This window comes from Vespula vulgaris, chromosome 6, assembly GCF_905475345.1.
Source record: "Vespula vulgaris chromosome 6, iyVesVulg1.1, whole genome shotgun sequence".
In the NCBI taxonomy this organism is placed as follows: Eukaryota; Metazoa; Arthropoda; class Insecta; order Hymenoptera; family Vespidae; genus Vespula; species Vespula vulgaris.
In genome coordinates, this window is record NC_066591.1 from 8741450 (window position 1) to 8767940 (window position 26491).

General features: G+C 28.9%; 1 protein-coding gene across 6 annotated transcripts in view; it reads right to left on the bottom strand.

Moving 5' to 3' along the window:
* LOC127064697 (heterogeneous nuclear ribonucleoprotein K) overlaps positions 1 to 26491 on the bottom strand; it is a 146806-nt gene that overhangs the window by 74447 nt on the left and 45868 nt on the right. For 3 of the 6 annotated variants that reach the window (XM_050996139.1, XM_050996140.1, XM_050996137.1), the window contains one exon: positions 19052 to 19101. Coding sequence is in view for 3 of the 6 variants with exons in the window: in XM_050996137.1 (XP_050852094.1) it covers positions 19052 to 19101 (50 nt within the window). In the remaining 3 variants the exon portion in view is untranslated. Of the gene's footprint in view, positions 1 to 19051; positions 19102 to 21406; positions 21696 to 25975; positions 26016 to 26160; positions 26486 to 26491 lie in introns of those variants that run through there. The other 3 variants (XM_050996136.1, XM_050996138.1, XM_050996141.1) reach the window with 3 other exon arrangements.

Sequence of the window (26491 nt, forward strand, 5' to 3'; positions counted from 1 at the left end):
ATATTAAACAAAAACAGGAAAGAAAAGAAAAAAGTCATGATTAATTTACCGGATCTCACAAAACCACTTCTTGAAATATAGAGAATTGATAAAAGAAAAAAAAATATACATAGAGATATGTACATGTATGTGTATATATATATTTTTCTATATTTGTAGATATTTATTAAATATACACATGCACGTTTATTTATTTATTTATTATATTATTAATTTATATAATATATTATAGTAAAATATACTAATACTTTATTTATATATATATGTAAAATAATGTATATATATTGATGCGTGTGTGTGTACACACACAGAAAGAATGAAAAGAAAAAAGGATGAAGTAAAAAATGTCGGCCATATTTAATCGCAACTATTCACAATAAATAAATTCTTTTTTGCTACAAAAGTTGAATTCTTTGATAAAACTTCATTAAGTTTGTTTCAATTTTATATTCGAATTAAAATAAACAATGTTCATTGATAAATATTAAAATCAACAAAAATAATCACTTACTCTTAAATAATAATAAATACACATCTATATATATCGTACATGTATTGACTCGCATAGTAATGTATATGTGATAATAAAGAACACCAACAGTGCCCTAAAATACGAATAAAAAGTAAGACGGAAATGAGAATGAGTTGAGAAATTCCGAAGTGAAAAGGTTCATTTTTTACGAGGGTATCTCCCTCTCTTCTCTCTCTCTCTCTCTCTATCTTTTCTTTACTGGCATATATTTTTCCTTTGCATTTTATCCAAATCCATTTTCTCTCGGGTGCTTACCGCACAAAGTGTTCGTTCAAGACCAGAAAACGAGAAAAAGACAGGAAAAAGGAAAAGCATTAACCGAATTTAATTCAAAGTGGGCAGAAAAATATAACAAAAGAATCGTTGATTTTCCAAATTTTAACTTAAACTTACAAAGAGAAATAAAAAGGTAAAAAAAGAAATAGATAAATAAATAGATAAATAGAGAGAGAGAGAGAGAGAGAGAGAGAGAGAGAGAGAGAGAGAGAGAGAGAGAGAGAGAGAAGTGGCATTAATTGGAATTTAATTTAATTTTCTATAACCACGATATTTGTTTGTATTTGATTAAACTAAAGTATTAGATAATATGAAAGTTAATAGTATTATACTAATATAATCATATCACATTATATTAGTTATTATAGTAATGTAATTATGCAATAGATACATAAAGTAGATACAGTTTAATTGTGCTATGAATTCTATTATGTAGATATAATATAATAGATGTAATATGATATAATACTAGTATTCTTCTCTCTCTCTCTCTCTCTCTCTCTCTCTCCCTCTCTCTATCTCTCCTCTCCTCTTCTCTGCCTGTGTGTGTATGTGTATATGTTAGTATAATTTCATTATTCTGCAATACATTATATTGATTATAATTACATTAGTACTTACATTACTATTAATATAACTACATTATACTAATTATAACATATATTTATAAAAAATCGTGAAAAAAAAATGTTTATTAATAAACTCTTAGATGATTAAATAAACAATATAATTTCCGTTTATAAAATGAAATAGAACTTTAACAATATAGAAAATAAAACGAAAAAAAGAAAAAAAGAACATTTTCTTGGATTGTTCGAGGAATTCGTCGGCCATATTTATACTTCGCAAGGGAGTCGCCACATTATCCTTTGTAGTTAATATAACAGACGCCATTATCGGACTCGCACGACACAGAAAGCACACAGTAAATTTATTGTTCGTAAGCATGCATATATTAATGTCGCGGTCGATGATAATTATATACATATGTATATTGTATTAAATTATTCGAATTATCTGAACGATGAGATCGCTCGAATTCGCTTTTACGAACGTCCACCGCTCATTTATTCATTCTTTGCATACATATATTTTTTCTTGCTTTTTTTTTCTTCGTCTTTTTCTTCTCTTTTACTTCTTTTTTCTCTTTTTTTTTTTCATATTTCGCGTGTAGAAAAAGAGTTGGCGAGCTTAGAGAGATAGAGAATATGTACGTCATCAAAATATAACATTCATACGATCTCTCTCTTTCTCTCTCTCTCTGTGTATATATGTTGTATGTATGTATGTGTGTATGTGTATGTGTAGCTTCGTCCTCGTGACAAAAATAAAAAGCCACAAAGTGTATCTAGATCTTTTCTGGTTGAAACGAGCCACGGAAAAAAGGCGCACGCGATCACACACACACACACACATAGAGTGAAAAAGAGAGAAAGAGGAGAGTAAAAGAGAGTGAGAGAGAAAGAGAGAGAGAAAGAGAAAGAGAAAGAGAGAGAGGACAAAATCGATACGATCAGTCGGTAGATAATGACACGCGACGTTAATGTTTCATCCCCTAATTCGACTAGAAACGTTTGGCCCTTTCCTTGTCACGCTTTTATGTACGACAATAATATACCATGTACTCGGAAATATTATTAATTCTTACAAGAAACAATATTTATATTCTTCACTATTTAATCTTAGTAATGTGTGTGTGTGTGTGTGTGTTCGACATAGATAACAAAGAAAGGAACTAATCAATAATGAAATAAGGAAATCGATTTGAGAAAAATTAACCTCAAAAGAAACCTAACTTTGAAAAAAAGAAGAAAAAAAAGTAACAAGGATAAAAAGAGATTGATACATACAAAGATAGAAAATAATCTGTGAATCGCTTAAAATGAAAAATCGACAAAAAATTATCTATATAGTTGATGATATATTATATAGTATAATTTCTGTAGTATTATATGATATGTAATATATAATCTATGGTCTATAATATGATATATAGTATAAACTATGGTAAGTGATACGGTATATAGTATAGTCACACATGACACATAGTCTATGATGTACTTGTAAATTTACGTGAAAGAAGATTACGTACGGTAATTATACGGTGGTTGATAAGTTCTAACAGTAATTGGTAAATCAGCTGTATAATCATTAATTATTGCAATAATTAATAAATTAAATAATTTATCAAATTAACAAACTATATTACTTAATAACAATACTATAAACATACTCACACAAAACATAATGTATCACGATTGAAATAAAATGGCTGCCATTCATCCGATCAATATTTGAAATAAATGAATAATACTTACGATAAAACATTGTTACGTAATACAAGTGACGCAACCCTGATACTAATTATTTACATCGAAACATTCATATACGACCGATTTATTTTACAATACACTTAATAAAAATCTTAACGAAATAGACGGAAATAAAATAAAACGAGATTCGCAAGAAAGAAAGAAAAGATCGTTGGATCGAAAAATCAGAAACAAAAAAATAAGAAAAAAAAAATTCTCGAAATAGGTGGGAGAAAGTAGTGGTGTGGTCGGATTGAAGAGGGGAAGAAAGGTGGAATGTCTTTCCCCGAGACAAAGAGTTCCACGAAAGAGAAGAAAAATTTGTGTATAGGGTTAGTCTGGAATAAGGCTAGGTTTGCCGTAGTGGAGGGAGGAAAAGAAAGGGGTGGCTGAGGGTTGGTAAAAGGGCGCCGTAAAGTCTGCAATGGGAGTAGCGTGAGGCGCCGTCGAGTCCAACGCGGATAGGAGTGCATCGGTTAACCAGTCCGTAACTAGTCCGCACGCGCCACTACGGAGCCATTCCGGTGTGCCAGGGAAGAAGGGGTGGCGGACGGAAAAAAGACTGGACGACAATTAGGGACAGAATAACATGACGACCAGCTCCGATTTAAGACGAACCTCTTCTACGGATTTAACGTTTTCAAAGTGAATTTTTCTCTTTCTTTCTTTCTTTTTTTCTCTTTCTCTCTCTCTCGCTTTTTTTTATTTTGTATCTGTTTTTGTCTTTAAGAGAGAAAGGGAAAGAAAGATTTTTTTTTCGTTGTTTGAATTAATTATTAACGATTAATTTCGTTTACGATAATTAAGGATAAATTGTATCGAACCGACGATTTTTATTTTTATATTAATTTAACGTTTTAAGAGTGAATTTTTTTTATAATCTGTGAAGAAATGGTAGAAAAAAATTGTTCACTGGAATTTGATAAACCCATAGGTATAATTGCTGTTTTAATCGTTATAGCTATACGCATATACTGTATTATTTATACAAATATATAGATAAATACATAAAAATATAAACAGAAGCAGAAATCAATGTTTTTTTCTTCTGAATAAATTTAACGTTGTAGGTGTGTGTGGAAAGAGAGAGAGAGAGAGAAAATCTATTGTTGTAAAAAATTTTGTTGTATTTATTACTGAAATTATTAGATATCTCATTATCGAACTTATCAGAATAAGATTGACAAGTACTTTTTTTTTTAACTTAACGAGATGCGATTGATAGACATACGTCTATCAATAGACATGAATGTTTAATTAATAATAAATGATTATTCGTCGAATGAACCATTTTCTTTAAATTCATTTTATTTGTTTTAATTTTTTCTCTCTTTCTTTTTTCTTAATATGATGCATCGAGAACAAAAAAAGATATTCTCTTTCGTTGCTCAACGCATATAACTTCATTCCAAGATAATCAACGATTCTTTTCTCTCTTTTTATCCTTCTTAGTAGAAAAAAAAAATTCCTTGAATGAACGAGCTCGTAAAGATAACAAGGGCTGTAAATCATTTCTCTTTTATACTGCAGATATAGATGTATATGAATGAGCTATGAATTAAAATAAACATTTAAAAAACAAGAAAAAAAAGGAATACAAGAATTAGAAATAAAGAAATTATGTAAATTATCTGCATAATAAAATTATAAGTAAATAATGTAAATGATATGCACATAAAAATAAATAAATACATAGATTTGTATTTAAAATTAAATATCTAATACACAATACACGATAAATAAATAAAATAGAATAAACTAAATAGAAAATTCATATATATAATTCATAATATATAATACAAAATATATCACGTTGAAACGAAAAAGAAAAATCCATAAATAAATAAATAAACGAATAAATAAATAAATAAATAAATATATATATATATATATATATATATTTGTAAGTATAAGAAAAAATAAAGATATAATTTCTAATTTGTTAGCTCCGCTCCTATTATTATTATTATTATTATTATTATTATTATTATTATTATTATTATTATTATTATTATTATTATTATTATCATCTTTTTTCTAACAAAAATTTTAATACTAATTAATTAAAAGATAAATCAATAAATATCCAATATTTGTTATCTTTTTTCGTTATAAATAATTCCAAGTGAAACAACTTATTCATACTGGAATAATAGGTCAAATGCATCGATCGTTAGATATCGCGTGCATTAGAACGAAGGCAACGTCTAAATTCGATCGCGTCAAGCTGTATAACGCGTATTACAAGCCGCGTACCTATGTATATGGCCCCGCACCAGTTCAAAATGGAATGCAATATATCGAGAACGCGGAAAACGCGAGTCTCACGTTTCTAACGTTTTCTTCCTCGGGATCTATCGATCGTAATAGAAATAACGAAAATAGAAAGTTAGCCAACTGGGCTCAGCGAAACCACGATGATGCGGGAATTTATTCGTAAAAATATATCATTTTTTATTTATTTACTTATTTTTATTTATTTATTTATTTATCTTTCTCTTTTTTTAAACATGTTTATCTTGTTTCATCCGACACAACACGATAATTTTCTCCTCCAACTAGATTTTTAAAAAATTTTATTTAATTTTTATTCATTTGTATGTTTTTCTATTTTTATTATCTACACACCTAAGTTCATATATTTTATTGAGAGAAAGAGATTTCACATTGATTAAGTTACATGTTTCATTTATTTTGTTTATCATTTTTTATTTTGTTTCATTCGATTCAACAAATCTTCAATTGTTTTTCTCCTCTAATCAGCTTTGTACGTTATACATATATTGTTTTTTCAATTTTTATTAAAAGTCAAGTGACTTTCTTATTTTATTTAAATTTTGATTTAAACGAACGATGAAAGAAAAAAGATAAAAATAAAAATAATATCATAATAATTCGAAAATATAATTCGAGAGAGAAAGAACTCGTCGATTATTCTCAACTGAGAACGTAAACTCAGCTATCGATTTTACGAACTACGGTATCGAGGCATCCTATCGTTACGAGCGTTTCTAATCTCCTTGAAAGCTCGAAAAAAGGAAAAAAGAAGAAAAAAAGAAAAAAGAAAAAGAAGGAAGAAAAAAGAGTCGACGAAAAAAAAAAATAGGGGAAGAAAAAGCCATGGCAGACGGAGTGACCACACTTTTATCGCAATAATGGCCCTCACTCTTACCCCTTTCCCACGCGAGTTATATCATCCGTATGATATTTATGAAATAATCATCTCACGTTCCCTTCTATACGCAGGCGCACACACACACATGAATAGTACACCACGTACATATATTAGGTATAAATACAGAGCTTTGTGAATTCTTAGAAGATTGTAAAAGCATCATTTAATACTTTTTCATGAATTTTTAAATTTGTAATTACGCCTACAATCTGGAAAAAGAAAAGAAAAAAAAAATGACTTAAAATGTGTCTTCAAAGAAAAGAAGTAATTGATGTTTTCTTTTTCTTTTTTTTTTAGATTACCTAAGAACTTTTGGACTCACCCTGTATAATCGTACATATAGAAATAGTTATCTAGTGCGCGCGCACACCCTCGTCGAATGAAATTGCTAGGCGCCATGAAACGCTTCGTTTATTGCTCTCTGAGAATCATGTTATGTATATATATTACACATATATATACGTACACTTATATATATCTCTACATATTATACATATATATATATATATATATATATATATATGTATGTGCGTACGCATGACATATATATGTACGAACATACGTATGTATGTTTGCATGTGCGTATGTGTGTTTGCGTGTAATGACTTTCGAATGTAAATTTCTCATTCTCGCAGAATTATTTCCGGAAAGATGTACTTACGTACATATATGTATATGTATAATACATACGAATTATACCTATATGTGTACATACATATGTATGTACGTCATACTTATGTTTGACTTGACGATTCAACTCACCGATCGGTATAATTTAATTCGCTTTTATTCGTCGTTTATTTTTTCTTCAAGAATAAATAGAGAATTCTTTCGATTGTTCGAAAAATCATTCGAGAAGAAGAAACAGGAGCAGTAGAAGAGAAAAAGTCGAGTCGAATGTTTGCCGATAACCATGGAAGTAGAAAATTCGAAAATGGTTATATTCCTGAAAAGGATACGAACAGATAGAAACAGAGAAAGAAAGAGAGAAAGAAAGAGAGAAAAAGAGAGAGAGAAAGAGAGAGGGAGAGAAACATGCTCTCTTGTTCTAACCCATTAGCGAGTTTGAAAATGCATTGTCTGGGAAAATCGAAGGAAAAGCAACGATGTTACATAATTCTTCAGATGATGAATAATTTTTTCTGCTCGAAAGAAAATCTTTCTCGGTTTATTCTTCTCTTCTGTTTTTTTTTCTTTTTTGGAAAGAAAAAGAGAGAGAAAGAGAAAGAGAGAGCGAGATATTTTGCAAGGAACATCTGTCGGCAATTTTTTATGAACTTATCTACACATTTTCTCTCTCATCGCATTGTATATCAAATGTATTTTTTGTTCGAAAAAAGATTTTTTAATTTACATTCCTATATTTTTTTTAAATTTCTTTTCTTTTTGGAAAGAGAAAGAGAGAGAGAAAGAGATTTCTAAGTATATCTGTTTCATTATACATTAATTTTTTTTTATCGAAAAAGATGTATTTTAATCTATTACTAGCTTATTTATTTGTCTCGAAAGATAGAGAGAGGGAAAAAGACGGAGAGATATTTTAAGAAACACAATGGGTCAGCCATTTTTTTAAATTATGCATAAGTTATTTTTTTCTCGTTTATTGTATATTAAATGTTTTTTTTTTTTTTCATCAAAAGAAAATTTATCTTTATTTATATTCATTTCTTTTTGTTTTTTTCTTTTTTGTTGACAAAGAGGGTGGGTAGGAGGGAGGAAGGGGGGGGGAGAAAGAGAGAGAAAGTTTTAAAGGATTATCTGTCAGCCATTTTTACGAAATTATATACATACATTATATAATTTTTTAAGTTGGTGATACTATATATCAAACTTGATTAAATCTAGTCGTGTAATCCGCCATTTTGAATATCAATTCTCATGAAATACGATACTCCATGCGTCATAAGTAAAAAAAAGACCGATAGAAAGAAAAAAAAAAGAGAGGGAGGAGAGAGAAAGAGAAAGAAAGTTTTAAATTGATTGAAAAGAAGCAAAACGGAAGAAAAATAACCTCGACTCTTTCGACAAATGAGAACTCAAGAAAATAAAATCCGAAACGTCGTCTCACGGATTAGCACTCTGTTGAAATACGAAATATCTTCTCCCATTAAAAGGTCATAAGTTACGAAACATGCAAAAGGAAAAAAAGAAAGGAAAGATCAAAAATAAAATGGAGAAAGTGACTGTCACGAAATGGCGACGGTAAAAGATGAGTTTAATCTCTGTTTTTGTTTAACATGTCATCAAATAATATACGGCAATATTTTTTTTCTATTCTTCTCTGAAACAAAATAGCCATCCATCAGAGACCTATAATATTCCGTCACGTTTTTATGCTCTTCGAAATAAAAATTCATTAAAAAAATATCAAATTATACACAATATTGTTTTATAAATTATAATACCGGGTAAATCAAAAGTTTATAGATAATTTTAAAAAATTGAATATTCTTTCTCGAGACACATTTTTTTTTTAATTGTAAAACAACTACTCTAACTACAAACTTCAAGTCTCAAAAGAAAGTAATTGCTTTTTAAAATAATTTAAAAATTTTTGGCCTATCCTATACTAGATGATAATAATTTATAACGATATATTTAAATATATACAATACAATAGGCAATATATTAATATTACAATTCATAGTAGTAACAACAACGAAAATTTCTTATTATCAAAACATTCAAAAGTTCATATATTTATATATTATTTATTATCCAAATATTTTAAAAATTCTAAATATACGATATATATATATATATACACACACACACATATATATAATTTAACCCATTTCCTCGAAAATGATCTTTCTTTGAAATACTTAAAATAATCTCTAAACAGAAAACGTAAAAATAAAACAGCACATGACGAGACGTCGAAGACGAAATAAATTCGTCTGTCTAAGCAGACACTTCCGTGTGTGTCGACGTCCGATATTCGTGCATCTTCGTGCACCTTCGTAAATCTTCGTAATGCACAACAAAAATGGTGGAATTACTGGTATTATTTTGGCGGGACGTTCGAGTTGGCAAAGAAGAGTGGCCAGGTGAACCGAGATAGATAGAGATAAATAGATAGATAGATAAATAGAGAGAGAGAGAGAGAGAGATTATTGGCTGCTACGGCCGAGATTAGAGCGAGTTGGCTTAGAAATTCGACGCTTGCTTTTGACGTCAGTATTAGAAACACACCAGTGATTCTAATACGCACACTCTCTATCTCTCTCTTTTTATCTTAAGTAAACTGATGTACGTTTGGTTTCTTCTTACTATCACTGAAAATAGAATGATCGACATTAGGATAGAATTGATATGACAGTGAGTATAGAGAAATGTAGTATCGTTTTTCTCGATTAGAATACAGTGAATCTCAACATCAGCTTTGTATTACCGTAAAACGCACAATTTTGTTCTTTTTTTTCTGAACTTTTAAATTTGATTATTATTATGATCACTGTTATTATACAGATTATTGAAAAAGAGAAAGAAAAAGCGTATTTATATAGGGATCAAAATATAGTGATCTTTAACGTCAGCTACGTGTCACCATAAATCACTTAGAATTTTTTTTTACTTTTGAAACGAAATGAATATACATTTGATTCTAATCGGTTATTATTACGATCATTGTTGTTGTAAAGATTATAGCAAGGTAATGTTGAATTAGAATTGAGTAAGAAAATAAGAAGCAAAAGGTTATAAAATGATAGAGAGATAGAGATAGAGATAGAGGCAGAGATAGAGAGCGAGAGAGAGAGAGAGAGAGAGAGAGAGAGAGAAAGAGAGAAAATATTTGAATAGAAGTAGAGATCGCCTCGAAAGCGGTTAAGTAAACGAAACGTGTTATTTCAAAGCTACAAACGAAAGATACTAACATGTTGACTTTGTGTCTTATCAATTTTCTAACTAACTAACTAACTAACTAACTAATAAATGAATAAAAAAAGTTACGTATATATGTAATTCATTGTATAAATCTTTGTATCTAACACAAACCTTATGTATTGTTTTACAACATTTGTATCGTCTTATTTTATCTAATCTTATTCTAATATAATTAAATTTAATTATATTAGATTTATATTATTCATTCTAAGATAATCAAATTTATTGTAATTTAGTGTAATTTATCAAGGTACGATCTAATCTTATTTGATGTACGCACGCACACACGCACACACACGAAGACTAAGACTACATAACATATGTTTAAATAAATAAATTAATTAATTAATCAATCCTTTAGTCATACGAAATAAAATACTTGGAATAAAAGTTTAAGTGAATTTTCTTCATTTCTTTCTCAAGGAATTCGAGAGAAAAGAGTTGTTCCTAAAGACAGATGTAATATTGAATAGAAAGAGGGATAGAGGGGGAAAGATATAAAGGAACACGCACACACATACACAGACACACAGAAAGAGATAAAAATGAAAGATAGAGAAACATCTTAAACCCAATCGTTCGTCAAACGAAATTACTTTTCTAGCTTAAAACGAATTCTTATTTCTTATCTAAAATTACATTACTTTGTTCATTTCCTGTTTTTCTGTTACGAAATTTGTCATTTTCTTTTGCATAAAAGTACAATTTTTTTTCTTTATTATAGATATCTTATATAGATACTTATTTTTTATCATAGATATATTATAGATATTATGTAATTACGGATTTTTCTTTTCTTTTTTTTTTTTCTCAAAATTTCTCATTTTATAGTGTATTACGATAAAAATTAATTCTTTTTAATCGATATCATCAAAATCATGAGTCGATAAATAAATTATTAAAATTAGAATTGCTGATCTCTCTTTCATTCTTTTTTTTTAAATTTGCTACTTCGTGATATATTACGATAAAGATTTTTTCGGTATCATTGAATTATGATTCTTTTTCTTTCTCTTCTTAACTTCGTTATTTCACGCTATACAACAAAAAAAGTTACATCAAAATTATTGAAAACTACAAATCGATAGATAAATCATTAAAATTTTAATTACGAATCCTTTTTTTATATACGCAATTATTATCTTTTAATACTTATTAATATTTCAATATTAATATTTTTTCTTGCACAAGGTCGAAAAAAGTTTCTTATTTCTCGATATCACCGAATTAAAGTGATAAATAAAATGACGATAATTATTATTTCATTGATTTGACAAGAAGAGTAAAGTGTCCACTATTTAACGAAGGAAAAAAATATTAACGAATCATAATTTCTATCTTAATTCTCTTACGATCCTTTTTCGATATCTCGATATCGAAATACGACCAGATTTTCTCTCAAGCACTTTTTATTATCCTATCGGGAGTTGAACGATGTAACACGATCGTCGTTATGTCGATCGAAAAATTTAAACGACCATCGAGAAAAATTGTATACGGTTCTATATGAATAAACACACATGCACGCATACACACATATATACATACGTGTATATTCTTTGATATTATTTTCGAAGGATCACGTTACACGATATATCACAAAACTATCCAGTCGATCAATTTGTACATATTTATTTCTCCGACAACGCGCGTGTGTGTGTATGTGTAATAAAAACAACAAACGAAGTTTATCACGAGGATTAAAAAAATTATATTTTTTAATGGACAACGATACTTCATGGACTCGTTACGATTTAAATAAAAAATTGGTACTGAAAACAAAAAACAAATGAAATATGTAAATAAATATCGAATAATGAAAAAACACAAAATATGTTGAATGAGATTGGAACTTGTGTAAATGTATGATTAATATTTAAATATTATCCTGTAGACTAACTTATTTCTTTTTTTTTTCACTTTAATAAATATAAAATATTCATACACATTAAATTAAAAAATAAATTATTAAATTGAAATTAATGTAATATTTGTGTATGTACGTGTATAAGTACTTTTTTACGATCTTTTTCGTTCATTTTCATATTTTAAATATTTACGTATATTTGTATATTTCAATACACAAATATTTATATATATAAGTACTTGATGATTATATAATATATAAACTAATATTATATTACTAATATAAATATAAATTAATTTATAAAATATATATTATAAATAAATAAATAAATATATAAAAAGCAGAAAAAAGGAACAAGAAAAAATTTCTAAATATTGTCAAATGGAATCACGTATTACGAAGGGAATAGGGAAAAAGGAAAAAGAAAAAGAAGAAAAAGAAGAGAAAAAAGGGGGAAAAAAGAAAAGAAAAAGAAAAAGAAGAGTTTATTGAACGAGAGTGAATTCTATCGTTAGACGATTTTCGATCGATGTTACGAGCCGGTCTCTCCTGCGTTTGACGGTTCAATTACTTCCATAAGACGAGTATCTAACGAGCCTTCGCGTCGGCCAATGTAGCCCGTCCATCCGTTCGCTCGGCCGACCTCAAAATTAGATTCTATGAAACGAACAAGCCGGAAGAGAGAACGAACGAGTAAGTGAAAGAGAAAGAGAGAAAGAGAAAGAAACAGAGACACAGATATAGACGTACAGAAAGATAGAGAGAGAGAGAAAGAGAGAGAGACCGCATATCAAATTTATTTAGCACCGTGTGAATTTCGACGAGGAAGAACAAATTCATTCATTCGACTTTCCTTGTCTCTTTCTCTTTCTCTATCTCTACCTCTATCTCTGTATCTCTCTATCTCCTTTTATCTCCTTCAACGTTTCTCCGGTAACACGGTGAAGCCAGCAACCGGCCGTGACCACTCGTGTGCTTGCTATTTACAAAACCGTTCTCCGAAAACGTTTTACGTATGTATATATGTAGGTACGAGTGAAGAACACGAGTACAGAAATAAGTAAAAAAAAAAAAATAAATAAATAAAAACAAAAAATTTAAAAATAAAAATTAAAAAAAAAAAAGAAATGAAAAAAGATTACAAGAAACAGGTACTGAAAAAAGAACTAAAACTAAAACTAAAACTGAAACTAAAACTAAAATAAAAATGGAGAAATGCAGCCTTCCGCATCCACGGTTCGTATGTTGCTGCTACGAGGACGATGCTTCGTCGAGAGAAAAATGAAAAAGAAGACTAAATTTGTTAACTGCCTTTGGCACTCAGAGTCTCTACGTTCTCTCTCTCTCTCTCTCTCTCTCTCTCTCTCGCTCTCTTTCTATCTATTTCTTTCTTTTTCTTTTCTCTTTTTGAAAGAAAAATTCTATCGTTTCGTTAGCACTCGCGCGTAAAGTAGAAAATGTCGTGACGAGGGAAATGGCGAAAATTTTTATTTTCGTTTACGTTTCAACAAAGTTGTTCGCGGAATTCGACGAAAATTTCTTTGCATATACGAGTTTGTACAAACATATTTAACTTGAACTCCATGTAATTACAGAGATAAATTAATATAATTACAAATAAAAAGAAAATTTTGTTTATAAAGAAATAAATATGTACTCATGTATTTTAATAATAAAAATCGAAAGAATGACAAAAAAAAGGAAGGAGAAAAAGTTTTTAATTACAAACGAGTTCATAATTATAATACACATATACGAATATATAATAAGTATATATATTTTTATATAAAAAATGTTGGATATGATATATTAGTATAATATTATATGTGTACGCGCGCGCACGTGTGTTTGTGTAACGAGAACATAATATAAATAATACTATATAATATATGTATGTATATATTGTAATATTTATTGTCATATTACTTTAGTATATTACAGATAAATTTAATATTATACCAATTAAGTTATACACATTATTGGTATAATTAAAGTAAGTAATGATTTTCATGAAAAATGTTTCAGATAATTAATTGAATGATTTCAAGAGTAACATCGATCAGCTTTTTCTTTTTTTCGTTTTTATAGAAGGATTTTACGTAGAGGACATACGAAGGTCATTTCTTTTTCTTTTTTCCTTTTTTAAACGGAAGCATATATTTTTTATTACGTCAGTCAATCAAGCTCGTATATATATATATAAATAGTATTAACTTATTTATATCGAAGAACCATTACTTTAAACAGACATTTTAATTTCGATATTACTAAAAAACTAAATATATAAATTTAATAAAACGCAATAAGAAAGTAATGAAGTTTCTTAGCAATATTTAAATTAAAATATCTCTTAAACTAATCACTTATCGAAACACATTTAATACTTCAAATTAATACTTTCTTCATAAAGAAAGTCTAACTGCATCGACAAACTGTTAAAAACTATGAATTGTTTAATAAAATGAAATTATTAATATAAACAAATAAATAAATGACAAAAAAATTTTTTTTGATTAAAATAAAAATAAAATTTAAAAAAAAGAGATCAAAATGTGTCTTACTTGAAGCCATTCAATTTTTCTCTGAAACATTTTTCTTTTTTATCATTATTTACAGGATAATCGAAGTCATTCCGGTTATTTGTATCACCCTATATATTATATAGAGGCATAGAGGGAGAAAAAAAGAGAGACAGGTACACATATATTTATATCCTTCTTTGGTGTCCATGAAAAGACACGCGTTGACTATCCCAGTCTCGCAAAGTATTTCTCGTTTGAAACGAAGTTACATAAAAGAGTTGAAGTCGGCTCGCGCGCAAATAAAGATTGGAATTTCGTTTCAAAGCCGATTTTCTAAGTAAACCGGCTATTTTTATACAACGATGTCGCATCGAACATCGCCCGTCCGGTTCATGAGCAATCGTAACACGTATTTTACCTATATCCGCGCGCGTGTATGTAAATGTGTGTGTAAATGCGTACGTATAAACGTGTGTACTTTGAACGATACCAGAATTTCATTGTCCGTTATTTTCATTGATTTTTATTTGGAACAAAAATTCATCGTTAAATTAGTTCATATAATAAAATTAATCTAAGTGATGAATTCTTTTTTAAATATGATAAATAATAATCAAATTTTCATGAATTTCATTTCGTAATTTTGCAAGTCCTTGCATATGTAACAAATGTTTGTATTATATTTAATGACTATAATACGAAAGTAAAATATTAATTAAATTGGTCATAATGTTACAAGTTTCATGAAAAATAATATATCACTGATTTATATAGTTTTTGTAAAGAAACATTAACAAGTTATACGTATTTACGTATATGTCATTTTCAATAGTGATAATTTCTAATAATAAAAGTAAAATATTAATTAATTTTTTTCATAATTTGCACAATTCATGGAAATGAAATAATATTAATTTATTTTATTTTAGTAACAATGAATGTTAACGAATGATAATATATAAATACACACACGTGGACGTGTTAAAGTTAAATTAAACTCAAAATGATAACAAATTTCTTAATAATTTCTTAATTCCAAAAAATATATGTACATATATGTACACTGTAATAAACTTTAAAAAGAAGCGCGCGCGTCTGTCTGTTTATATGTGTGTGATTTACATATGTCTGCACATATCACCGAATAAGTAGAAAAAATCAAGCAGAACGTGACATTCAATACAAACATACATACGCGTGTAGTGTGCAAAGTAAGAAATTTGTCTCGACATATTTCGTAGGGAGTAAGTAATAAAAGATATGCAAAGAAGATAGAAAAGAAATGGCAAAGAAATGGCGATGTAAAACGTGCGATAATAATACCACAACGATATACTTTCTTCTTCCTCTTTATCTATGCATATATATATATATATATATATATATATATATATATATGAGAGAGAGGGGGGGAGAGAGAGAGAAGGACACGCATCACATCTCTTTCTCTCTCACTTTCATAGTCGACGTCCCTGAGAGTCTCTCAAAGTACTTTTCGCAATCTGAATTTCATTCACGACACCAGCCAACGTAGTAATTCTCGGAAGCTTTCAAAAACTATATATTTATACACATACACACACACAACTATATATATATATATATATAAAATTATATACATATATATATATTTATATATTTATATATTTCCTGTCTCTAGTTTATTCTAAAGTATTCGTACAGTAGGAATGTATTTCCATATTCCTGCTGTACGAATACTTAAGTCTCTTCCGTCCTCCATCTTTATATATACTAAAAGAGAATATGAAAAATATGAGAAAATGAATATTTTTCAATGAGATATTATATATACTACATAATATATTATAGACATATGTGTGTGTGTGTGAAATATATATATATATATATATATATATATATACATTAACATATTACATATATGTATGTATGTATGTATGTATGTTATATTTAAAAAAAAATATATTCATTATACTAATGTTATATTCTAGTATTTGATTTTATGATACTTAGTATAATAGACACACATTCGCCGAATGAGAAAGAAAGAGTTACTTTTCAAATGATGTTCAGACATTAATGCACCTGTCCCTGCGCACACCTGTCCTCGTTTCTGTCCTTGTCCCTATTGCTATACTGTCCATCGATGGCTTTGAATTAAATGCCGTTCAAACGTGAGTTCCATAAGTTATTCGACAAAGAAAAGAGAAAGGAGAGAGAGAGAGAGAGAGAGGGAGGAAGGGAGGGGGTAGAGAGAGGAAGAGAGAGAGAGAGAGAGATGAATATAGTACTCTCACGCGAATGAGTGTATGCGTATGCGTGAGCGAGGACTATGCTGCTCTTTCGCGTTGAAGAAACTCTCCCCTCCCACCTCTGCCCCTGCTACCACCTCATCCCTCTCTCTAACTCTTTTGTTCAATATGAATGGAGATTTTGAAGTCACCGAGAGTCAAGATGGCCTTTTCAAAGAGAGACACACCAGACGTACTCGAAATTAAGGATGAAGTAGAGTAACACAACACGAGCTATGATGTTGGCTCGTTTACGAAATATACAGAAAGAGTAATTCCTTTTAAAGATAATAAATGAAGAGAAAATTAAAAAGTAAAAAAGAAAAAGAAAAGAAAAGAAAAATAATTGAAAATATATAATAGTTTTATTAATAAGTAATTGTAATTTTTCTTTTATATATATATATATATATCAAAATTTCCAGAGACATCATCATAATGTGCAACAAGAATAAATGGAAAATAAAGAAAGAAAAGTAAAAAAAAATAATAATTAAATTAATACTCGTTATAATAACATTTTTTCAAATTTCCCGCCAGTTTTTACCATAAATATAACACAGCGCATAATGAAAATAAATGAAAAGAAACAAAAAAAAAAGTTAAACCAAAATTATAAATAATCGAAGAAGTACGAAATTTTATCGAAAAGCAAAAGTAAATATACTTTTTTTAAACTTCTACCTAATTTTCTGGAGATCATCTTGAAATCTCTCGATACCACGGTGAGAAATTAAAATTATGATTATTATACTTTTTTTATTTAACTATAATAGATAAGAAAATGATGTAAATAAAGAGCATAGCACATACAAGATATAATAAACCGGTTCGGTCGTTCGCATTTATGAGAGATAATTTCCTGCATTTTGCTATGTTACGTTTTACTACCCGATTATACCATTCTTCTGACTATTAATCAATATTAAAAATTTTTCTATGAAGCTTTAACATTTGTACAATTACGGTCGAAGTCGAAAATCTAAAATTGAGAAACTTAATTCGCCAGATCAAATTGTAATAACATATGTTTTCATAAAATTAATACTCTATCAACCGGATACAAAGTTGCAAGATCGGTTTAATGTAAAGAGTTTTTAATATTTTATGACAATAAATAAATTATGTATCATATATGAAGTATTGTTTTTTATGAGAACATGACGAAATTATTTAATATCGACTGATCTAGATATTGACTAATCGAATATATTTGAACATATTTATTGTTATTTAATTTAGATATAAAATATTAACAATTTTTATATTTATCGATTTAGTATTATATTCATATAATAATATTATATCATAATAATATTATAGTATTTATATCATTCAATTTAGTATTATATTATTGCAAAGTTAATATATATATATAGAATATAAAAAAGAATTTTCTTTTCTTTTTCTTTTTATTTGTTAATCAAATTAATATTATACGTGTTGCGATTTAATTTAAATATAAAATGCTAACGATTTCATAATACTATTTATTGATCAGCGTAATATTATAATTATTATTGTATTAATTTAAGTAAAAAATATTAAAACTTTCGATATTAGCCAATTTAGGATTATACTTATTGTTGTATTAATTTAAATATAAAATACTGACAATTTTTTGGTAATATTTATAAATCAAAATAACATTATAATTATTGTTAGTGTTAATTTATATATAAAATAATAAATACTTTTATATTAACCAAAACCGATATTATCATCATCATCATCATCATCATCATCATCATCATTATTATTATATTAATTGAAATAGAAAATATTAAAGCATTCCAATTTTACTTATTCGTTAATCCAACATAATCCAGTATTTATACTTTATTATTGTACTAATTTAAAAATAAAATAGTAAAAATTTCTATATTAGTCGATCTAGTACTATAGTTCATCATACTAAATTGTTGTGTTAATTTAAGTATAAAACGTCGAAAAATTTCTTAATTATTTATTGCTCAATGCAATATTATATACTATAGCACATTATTATATTGATTCAAAACTAAAACGAATTTGATTAAAATTGAATTAAAACAAATTTTTACATTATATGTATATAACATTTTAATATATATATTGTTGCGTTAATATAAAAATAAAATATTGAATAATTTCAATATTATATATTTTAAATAAATCGCTGTTTATAGAATATCACTGACTATAGTTTAAGAAATTTAATGTTACTCACCGATAATGATGTTTGCCGCTGTAATCTTCGGGACAGATCGGCAGTGAGGCCTGCACAGATAAGAGATAACGTGTCGTTTTAGTCACATTTTATCTCTCTCTCTCTCTATCTCTCCTTCTCTCGAACAATATCATCAAATCATCATCAACAATAGACACACATTTCTTTCAATAGAACGAATATCCCACCCAACCGATAAATTGTCGGACAATTCCTATAAGAATCATGACTAACGTGAAAATCGATTGGTCAAGACTTACGTAAAAATGGGTATGAAAAGAGAACAACCCTTCCTTTGTTCTATCTATCTATCTATCTACCTATCTATCTATCTATCTATCTATCTGTCTGTCTGTCTGTCTGTCTATCTATCTCCTATTCTTACGTGTCTTCGTGAAACAACACGTGACGGGCCAAGAGCCAAATCCTTCCGAAATTACGATCGATTCGAAAAATTAAACTTTGCAGAAAATTACACTCCTTCACGATAAAAAATTTTTATCGAAAAAAGAAAAGAAATAATAAATAAATAAAATTGATCGATAAAAAGGAACAAATGTTAATTATTGTTAACGAACTGATACAATCCGATTCTCTTTCTAAAAGAAAAGAATTTTTATCGAAACAAAAAAGTACAACAGTTAATTTTAATCAAACAAACATTTATGAACTGGCAATAAGAAAGGAATAAGTTAAAATGAATTGTAATATTATAATTTCTTTTCTTTTTTATTTTTTACTTTCTATATTTCCACTTTAAGATGCGTTTTGTTTTACAGATGAAATGTACTTATATATTAAAAGAAAAGTTAAAAAAAAAGAGTAAAAATAAAAAAAAGTTCATCACTATTTTTAAACAGTTCTCATATTCTATTTAGAATAAATATTATATATATATATGAATAATATTAAAGAATTAGAATAAATAATATATAAATTGCATAGAAAATAAAACGAACGAACGAGCAAACAAAAATATTAAACAATGTAATCAAAAAAGTCTTACTTAAAACTTTTCGAATAAAACTCTTAGAACATTCTAAAGTGAAACGTTAGATTTACCAAGCATAAAAGAGATTCAGCTTAGTTCGTGGTCCAGCAGTACAACGGAACGAATGACTCTAAGCGATAAGGAAATCATGAAAGGCTCTGAATAAGCGTGATATTATCGGAATCGATTCGACTTGACTCTGTCGTACGGAATAACAACACAACATATACACACGTATATAGACACATACATAAATGCGTAGATATGTATATAACGCGACGGATCTATAGGGTGATCACAAAAAGTTCTTGGACGATTTTAAAGATTGATCACTCTTTTTTTGTGACAATTTAGACAAAAAATTTCTTTTTTTCTTTCAGATTTTTAAACTAGTTTAAAAATTTGTTTGCAATTTGAAAAAAGAAAAAAGAAAAAAGAGAAGACAAACAAAATCAGTCCAAACGATCGATCGCTATTTTTCGTGACAATTTAGGCAAAAAATTTCTTTTCTTCCGTCAGACGTTTGTAATATAAAAAAAAAGATTAGCCTAAACGATCTTGAAAAATAATAATAACTTTTTAAAATCATCTAGAAACTTCTGGCCCGCTCTGTATAATAATTGAGCAAATGAGCACGCATGTATTTGTCTGTCCGTCTGTCTGTCCGTCAGTGTGTACGTGTGTGTGTGTTTGTAGAGATCACACAAACCGGTTCGGTTATCAAGTAAAGTAAATTCTGAGATTAATATCAGTCTGAATCTTATCCAAAGTATATTTCAAACAAAAAGAAAAGGGAAAAAAGTAGAAAAAAAAGAAACAAAAACAAGATGTAATGAATTAAATTTACAATAAATAAAATAAAAAGTTACGAACAGAATGATAAAAATAATTTCTCTCTCTCTCTCTCTCTCTCTCTCTGCTCCTTATTCAAAATTATCTTAATAACAAATGGGTTAGGAACTTAGAAAAATTCAACAAAAGTGATTTTGTAATTATAATAGCAACAACCATAGTGGTCGTTCACTTATTATTAATTTATCTCTCCCCTATCTTACTTCCCACCCCTCAAAAAAAAAAAGGAATTACACGGATCTAAAACCGAGAAAACTTAAACACAAAAAACAATTATCTATCTCTCTACACTCTCGCTTATTCTAATAACCAATTGATTGTTCAAGAAGATAAAAGAAAGAAGAAAAAAAAACGATCACTTATATGATATAGATAACAATAGTCATTTGCTACATGTAATTCTTAATTTTCACAACAATAACACAACATAAAGAAAGACAAAAAAAAGGAAAAAGAACAATTGAAAGTCACTGAAATAAAAATTAAAACAAATAATAAAAAAAGTATCTCACTCTTTTCACTATTCACTTCACCCTCTTCCGATATCTCTATATATCTATATCTATCTCTCTCTCTCTCTCTCTCTCTCTCTCTGTCTCTCTCTCTCTCTCCCTCTCGCTCTCTATCTTTCTCTCTCTCTCTATCTTTTCTCTTTTTCCCTTTCTCTCTTTGTGTTTTCTGTTAAAAGTAATGAGGAGTATAATGCGTGCGTCGAATATCACAGACTGCCAGGAGAGAGACTGACACTAGAGACACGGAACACGAGTAAACTTTGCGAACTTAGCAGCGACTCCTTCTTTGAACGAGGCTAGCAAGCAAGCTAGCCTTGCCTTGCTTGCCTTGCTCTCTCTCTCTCTCTCTCTCTCTCTCTCTTCCTCCCTCCCTCTCTCTCTTACTCTTTCTCTCACTCTTTCTCTCTCACTCTTACTACGTGTCTTCACTGAGAGAAGAAGAAGAAGAAGAAGAAGAAGAAGAAGAAGAAGAAAAGAAAGAGGTGGTGGAAGAAGAAGTTGGTGGGGCAGGTCGCGAGGAGGGATTTCAGGATGATGGAGTGGTATGGAGAGTGAAAAGTAGGGGGTAGTGGAAGGAGGGAACGAGGGAGGAGACTGCACGCGTATGCGTGAATGCACTCTCGGCGAACGGACTCTCTTTGCTGTGTGAACGAAATACGAATACTCTGTCTGTGTCTCTCTCTCTCTCTCTCTCTCTCTCTCTCTCTCTCTCTCTCTCTCTCTCTCTCTCTGTCTCTGTATTTCTCTTCTTTTCTATCTATTTATCTATCTATCTATCTATCTACCTATCTATCTATCTATCTATGTCCCTATCTGTCCGTCTCTGTCTTTCTCATTTTATTCAAAGAGAAAACAACATAGACGAGTCAATGAACGACGAGTTTAGCAATCGTCAGGACTTGAAGTTCCCGAGAATATTTCGCGGTTACGAGATACTAGTAGAGAAAATTAGTTTTGTATTTTAAAGTATGTTATAGTGTGTTTCTATCTGTTTCTCTAAGTATATACGTGCTTGTGTGTACGTATGTAGGTGGGTGTACATGTGGGTAGGTATTTGGGTGGATCATATAGAGTGAAATACGTATAGAGAAATGCATGAAACATTTTTGGACATGTATATTGAAGTATACTGTTGTGTATGTATTCATACATTTCCCATTTAAACAATGGAATGTACGAATGTTTTATATGTATACTGAGTTGTGTATGGTTCTGTACGGTACTAGAGGTATGTATATAATGGGATGGATTTATGTATGAAACCTTTTGCATATATTGTATATGTCGATGTGTATAATTGAGAATGTGTAATAATACTATGGTACGGATATAAGTAACTGTACAAAGTAATTTTACGTGTATCATGTACACACGCCTGCGATTCTGTAATGTTTAATATACCGGGGTATGAAAGTATACGAAATCTTTTGCATATTTGCATATATTGTATATATCAATATGGGTGTAACTGTGAACGTTAATATACTGGTACGGATATATGTAAGTGTATGCGCACACTAAAGTGTATGTATAGATGCATATGTGTAAGATATAACGGAACGTATGAAGTATTTTGTGTATAAGTATGATAGAGTGAGTATGTCTATGTATGATGTGTAAAATATAATGGAAGGTGTAAATGTGTGCGATATGAAGTGTTTTATAAATAGATAGTAAGATGGTATGTATACGTATTCGTGTCTCTTTGTACGTATATCTCTGTATGTGCATCTGCGCGCGCGAATGTGTATGTGTATGTGGTATATATTGGATGAGCCAGGAAAATTTTCGAGTATTCCAACACTTGAAATTTGTGCTGACGATGGAACGCGAAATTGAAATGGAGAAATTGTATTTCTCTTGTTCCGGCGTATGCCAACGAATTAGGACGAATGGCTTTTTTCGAGTGGCTTATTTGTGGTTTTTCTATTTTTTCTTTTCATTCTATATTCCGTTTTTTTTTCATTTTTCTCTTTTCAGAATCTATTCAAAATCGAAATTTCGAATTTGTTTCGATGGATTCTTCGATATTTTATTTAGGTAAGTGCGAAATTGTAAGACAGCTCGGAAGGAGGAGAGAAAAAAGGTAGAAAGTATAAATATGTTAAAGTTAGGGAAAAGAAAAGATATATATATATATATATATATATATATTATTTCAATGAATAAAATATTAAAAAATATTCTTTTTTTGTTGTTATTAATAAAAATATAATAGTATCTAAATCCATCATTATTTTTCTTTTTGTTTTGAATCTGACTTCGTAATACTTTTTATTCACAAGTTTATGACGTATTTCAATCGTTCTTTTCTTTTTATTATAAATATGTTTATATTTATCCTAAATATATAATGAAAAAAAATATTATATAAAGTTATATAAAGTTATTAATTATATAAAGTTTCTACAAAATTTAGTTGTGTCTTAACTATTAAAAATTAAAAACAAATAAAAAAATAAATACAATATATACAAATAAAATAATATATATGTATATATCAACAAAAAAAAATAAAATAAAATAAAATAAGATAACAAAATGAATATAAAATATTTTTAAAAAAAGTCATAACAAAAAATATTTCGAGTAATCTATTTCGAATAAAATAATATATCGAGTAATATTTCTGACAACTCTCTTCACCTTGTTAAATATATAATATGTAATGGACGTCAATATAAATTGAAATTTGTCATCTCGAAAATCTACGTGGTTTTCATCAGCTACTAGTACAGGGAAAAAAATTTTTGGCCTGGCACGAACTATCGAGAAGAAGCAGACGAGGGTTTACGAGCGTTTGAAAGAAATCCGTTGGTAGCTCCAGGGGCTGTTCTTATCCCTCATTGAAAATTCTGAAGGGACAAGAAGCCTGGAAAATTGTTCGTCGACGTTAAGCGTCTCACGATAAGAGAGAGAGAGAGAGAGAGAGAGAGAGAGAGAGAGAGAGAGAGAGAGAGAGAGAGAGAGAGAGAGAGAGAGATAGAGAGAGAGAGAGAGAGAGAGAGAGAGAGAGAGAGAGATAGAGAGAGAGAGAGAGATAAATAGATAGATAGATAGATAGATAGATAGATAGATAGATAGATAGATAGATAGATAGATAGATAGATAGATAGTTAGATAGATAGAGATAGAGAGAAAGAGAGAAAGAGAAAGAGAGAGAGAGAGGACACATGAGAAAGAAAGAATGAGAGAAAAAGGAAAAAAGAAAGAGAGGAAAACGTTTCTCTTGAAAAGAGGGAAAAATTCAAAAGACTCGTTTTGAGGTGTGTGTGTGTGTGTGTGTAATGTACATACACAACGATGGGTCTAAGAATACACTTGAAAACTTCCGATAAATTTTGCGCTTAAAAATTTTTCTGTCGAATAATTAGAAGTTATTCTCAATCATTTTTAATAAAATATATTGGTTAACTTATACCGAAAGTTTCTAAATAATCTAGATTTTTAAAATCGATTACTCCTCTTAGAAACTTTTCAGAGTGATTTTGTCCTAAATCGTAAATAAATTCTTAAGCTTAACATTTTTTGAAGTTTTACGATCTAGAGAAAAAAAAAATAATTTGTCTAAAAAGTCTCGAAAAAGAGTAATTGATATTTAAAATGACCTATGAACTTTTGGCCTGGACACTCTATTTCGACGCTTATTTTTTATTTGTCGAGTTATCAAATAATCGTTGGCTTCTTAATCTTAAATTTTTGATGAAGTCGTAAATATAATAGATTCCTAAATCTAAATCTGCCCATCATAAACTCTTAAATCAATTACTAAATCGTACTAAATTTGTGTAATAAATTCGCAAAATGACGATTTTTGAATCGATCATCGTACTATGACATTTTATTCAAAATTTATTTACGTCAATATTTCTACACCAGAATCAAAAATCAATCGAAGAAGTATCAGTCTTAGTTTTCTAATTCAAATTTTTTCGAATATTTTTTGATTCTTCAAATTCTTTTATCTTAATTTGTTGAAATCAAGAAAAACATGATTAAAGTCAACCCAGACGCAAACGTTTAAAGAAACAAAAAAAAAATCCGATTTAAAAAGAAAAAAAACGAATTCCAAATTGCAATCACGTTCCAAATGACGAAATTCTTAAAACCATTTACACAAATAATCTAATTACTACAAATCGTCAAACAAATAAAACAAAAGACAATAAATCAACTAATTACAAAGTAAATTCCAAATTTTATTCAACAAATCCAAAAAAGAAAAAAATGATCTGATAAAATTAAATTCATGCCGAATTAAAACCACAGTCCAAATAACAAAATAAAAATATCCCCGAAGCACTTGAACAAATAATCTAATTTTGAACAAATAATCCATATAAAAATAAATAAATAAATAAATAAATTCTCAAAATAAGAAAAATCTATATCGACGATATACCAATCAAAATATCAATTTGATAATAAAAACTCTGCCACCAACTCTCAAAAAAACGTTCCGACAATTCCCAAAATCCTCAGATAATTCTCAAAATAAATCTGGGAGAAAACGTAACCCCAGAAAATAATTAGACGGTATCAAATATAAATATTAATACAAATACCAACCTAAATATGTAATTCCAAAACTTTCTTCTTCGAAAAATTTCTTGAACGAGTCAAATCCAATTTTGGAAAAATTAAAACGCAATCAGTAATCGAGGAACAAGATTAAAGATCACCAAAAAAAAACCGTAGTAGTTAATGACGATTTAACTACCGATTCAGGCTTTGTCGCATAGTTTAAATACTACCTACTAACGTAGAAAGAGGACGAAGAGGACGAACTAGACGAATACACTGTAACATTTACGCGTTGGGTGATAAATACTGACGCATCATGCTTGAAATTCGCGACTTGGAGGCACTTCCTACGTGAACGAGGCCACCGCCGGAGACTTCGAAAAGGAGGATGGGGTGACCAAGAAAAAGAGGAGAAAGAAGAAGTGGAGGAAGAGGAGAAGGAGAAGGAGAAGGAGGAGGAGAAGGAGGAGGAGGAGGAAGGAGGAGGAGGAGGAGAAGCAGGAGGAGAATGAGGAATGAGGCGAGGAATGGTTGTAAAGTAGGGTCAATAATGATTCGAAG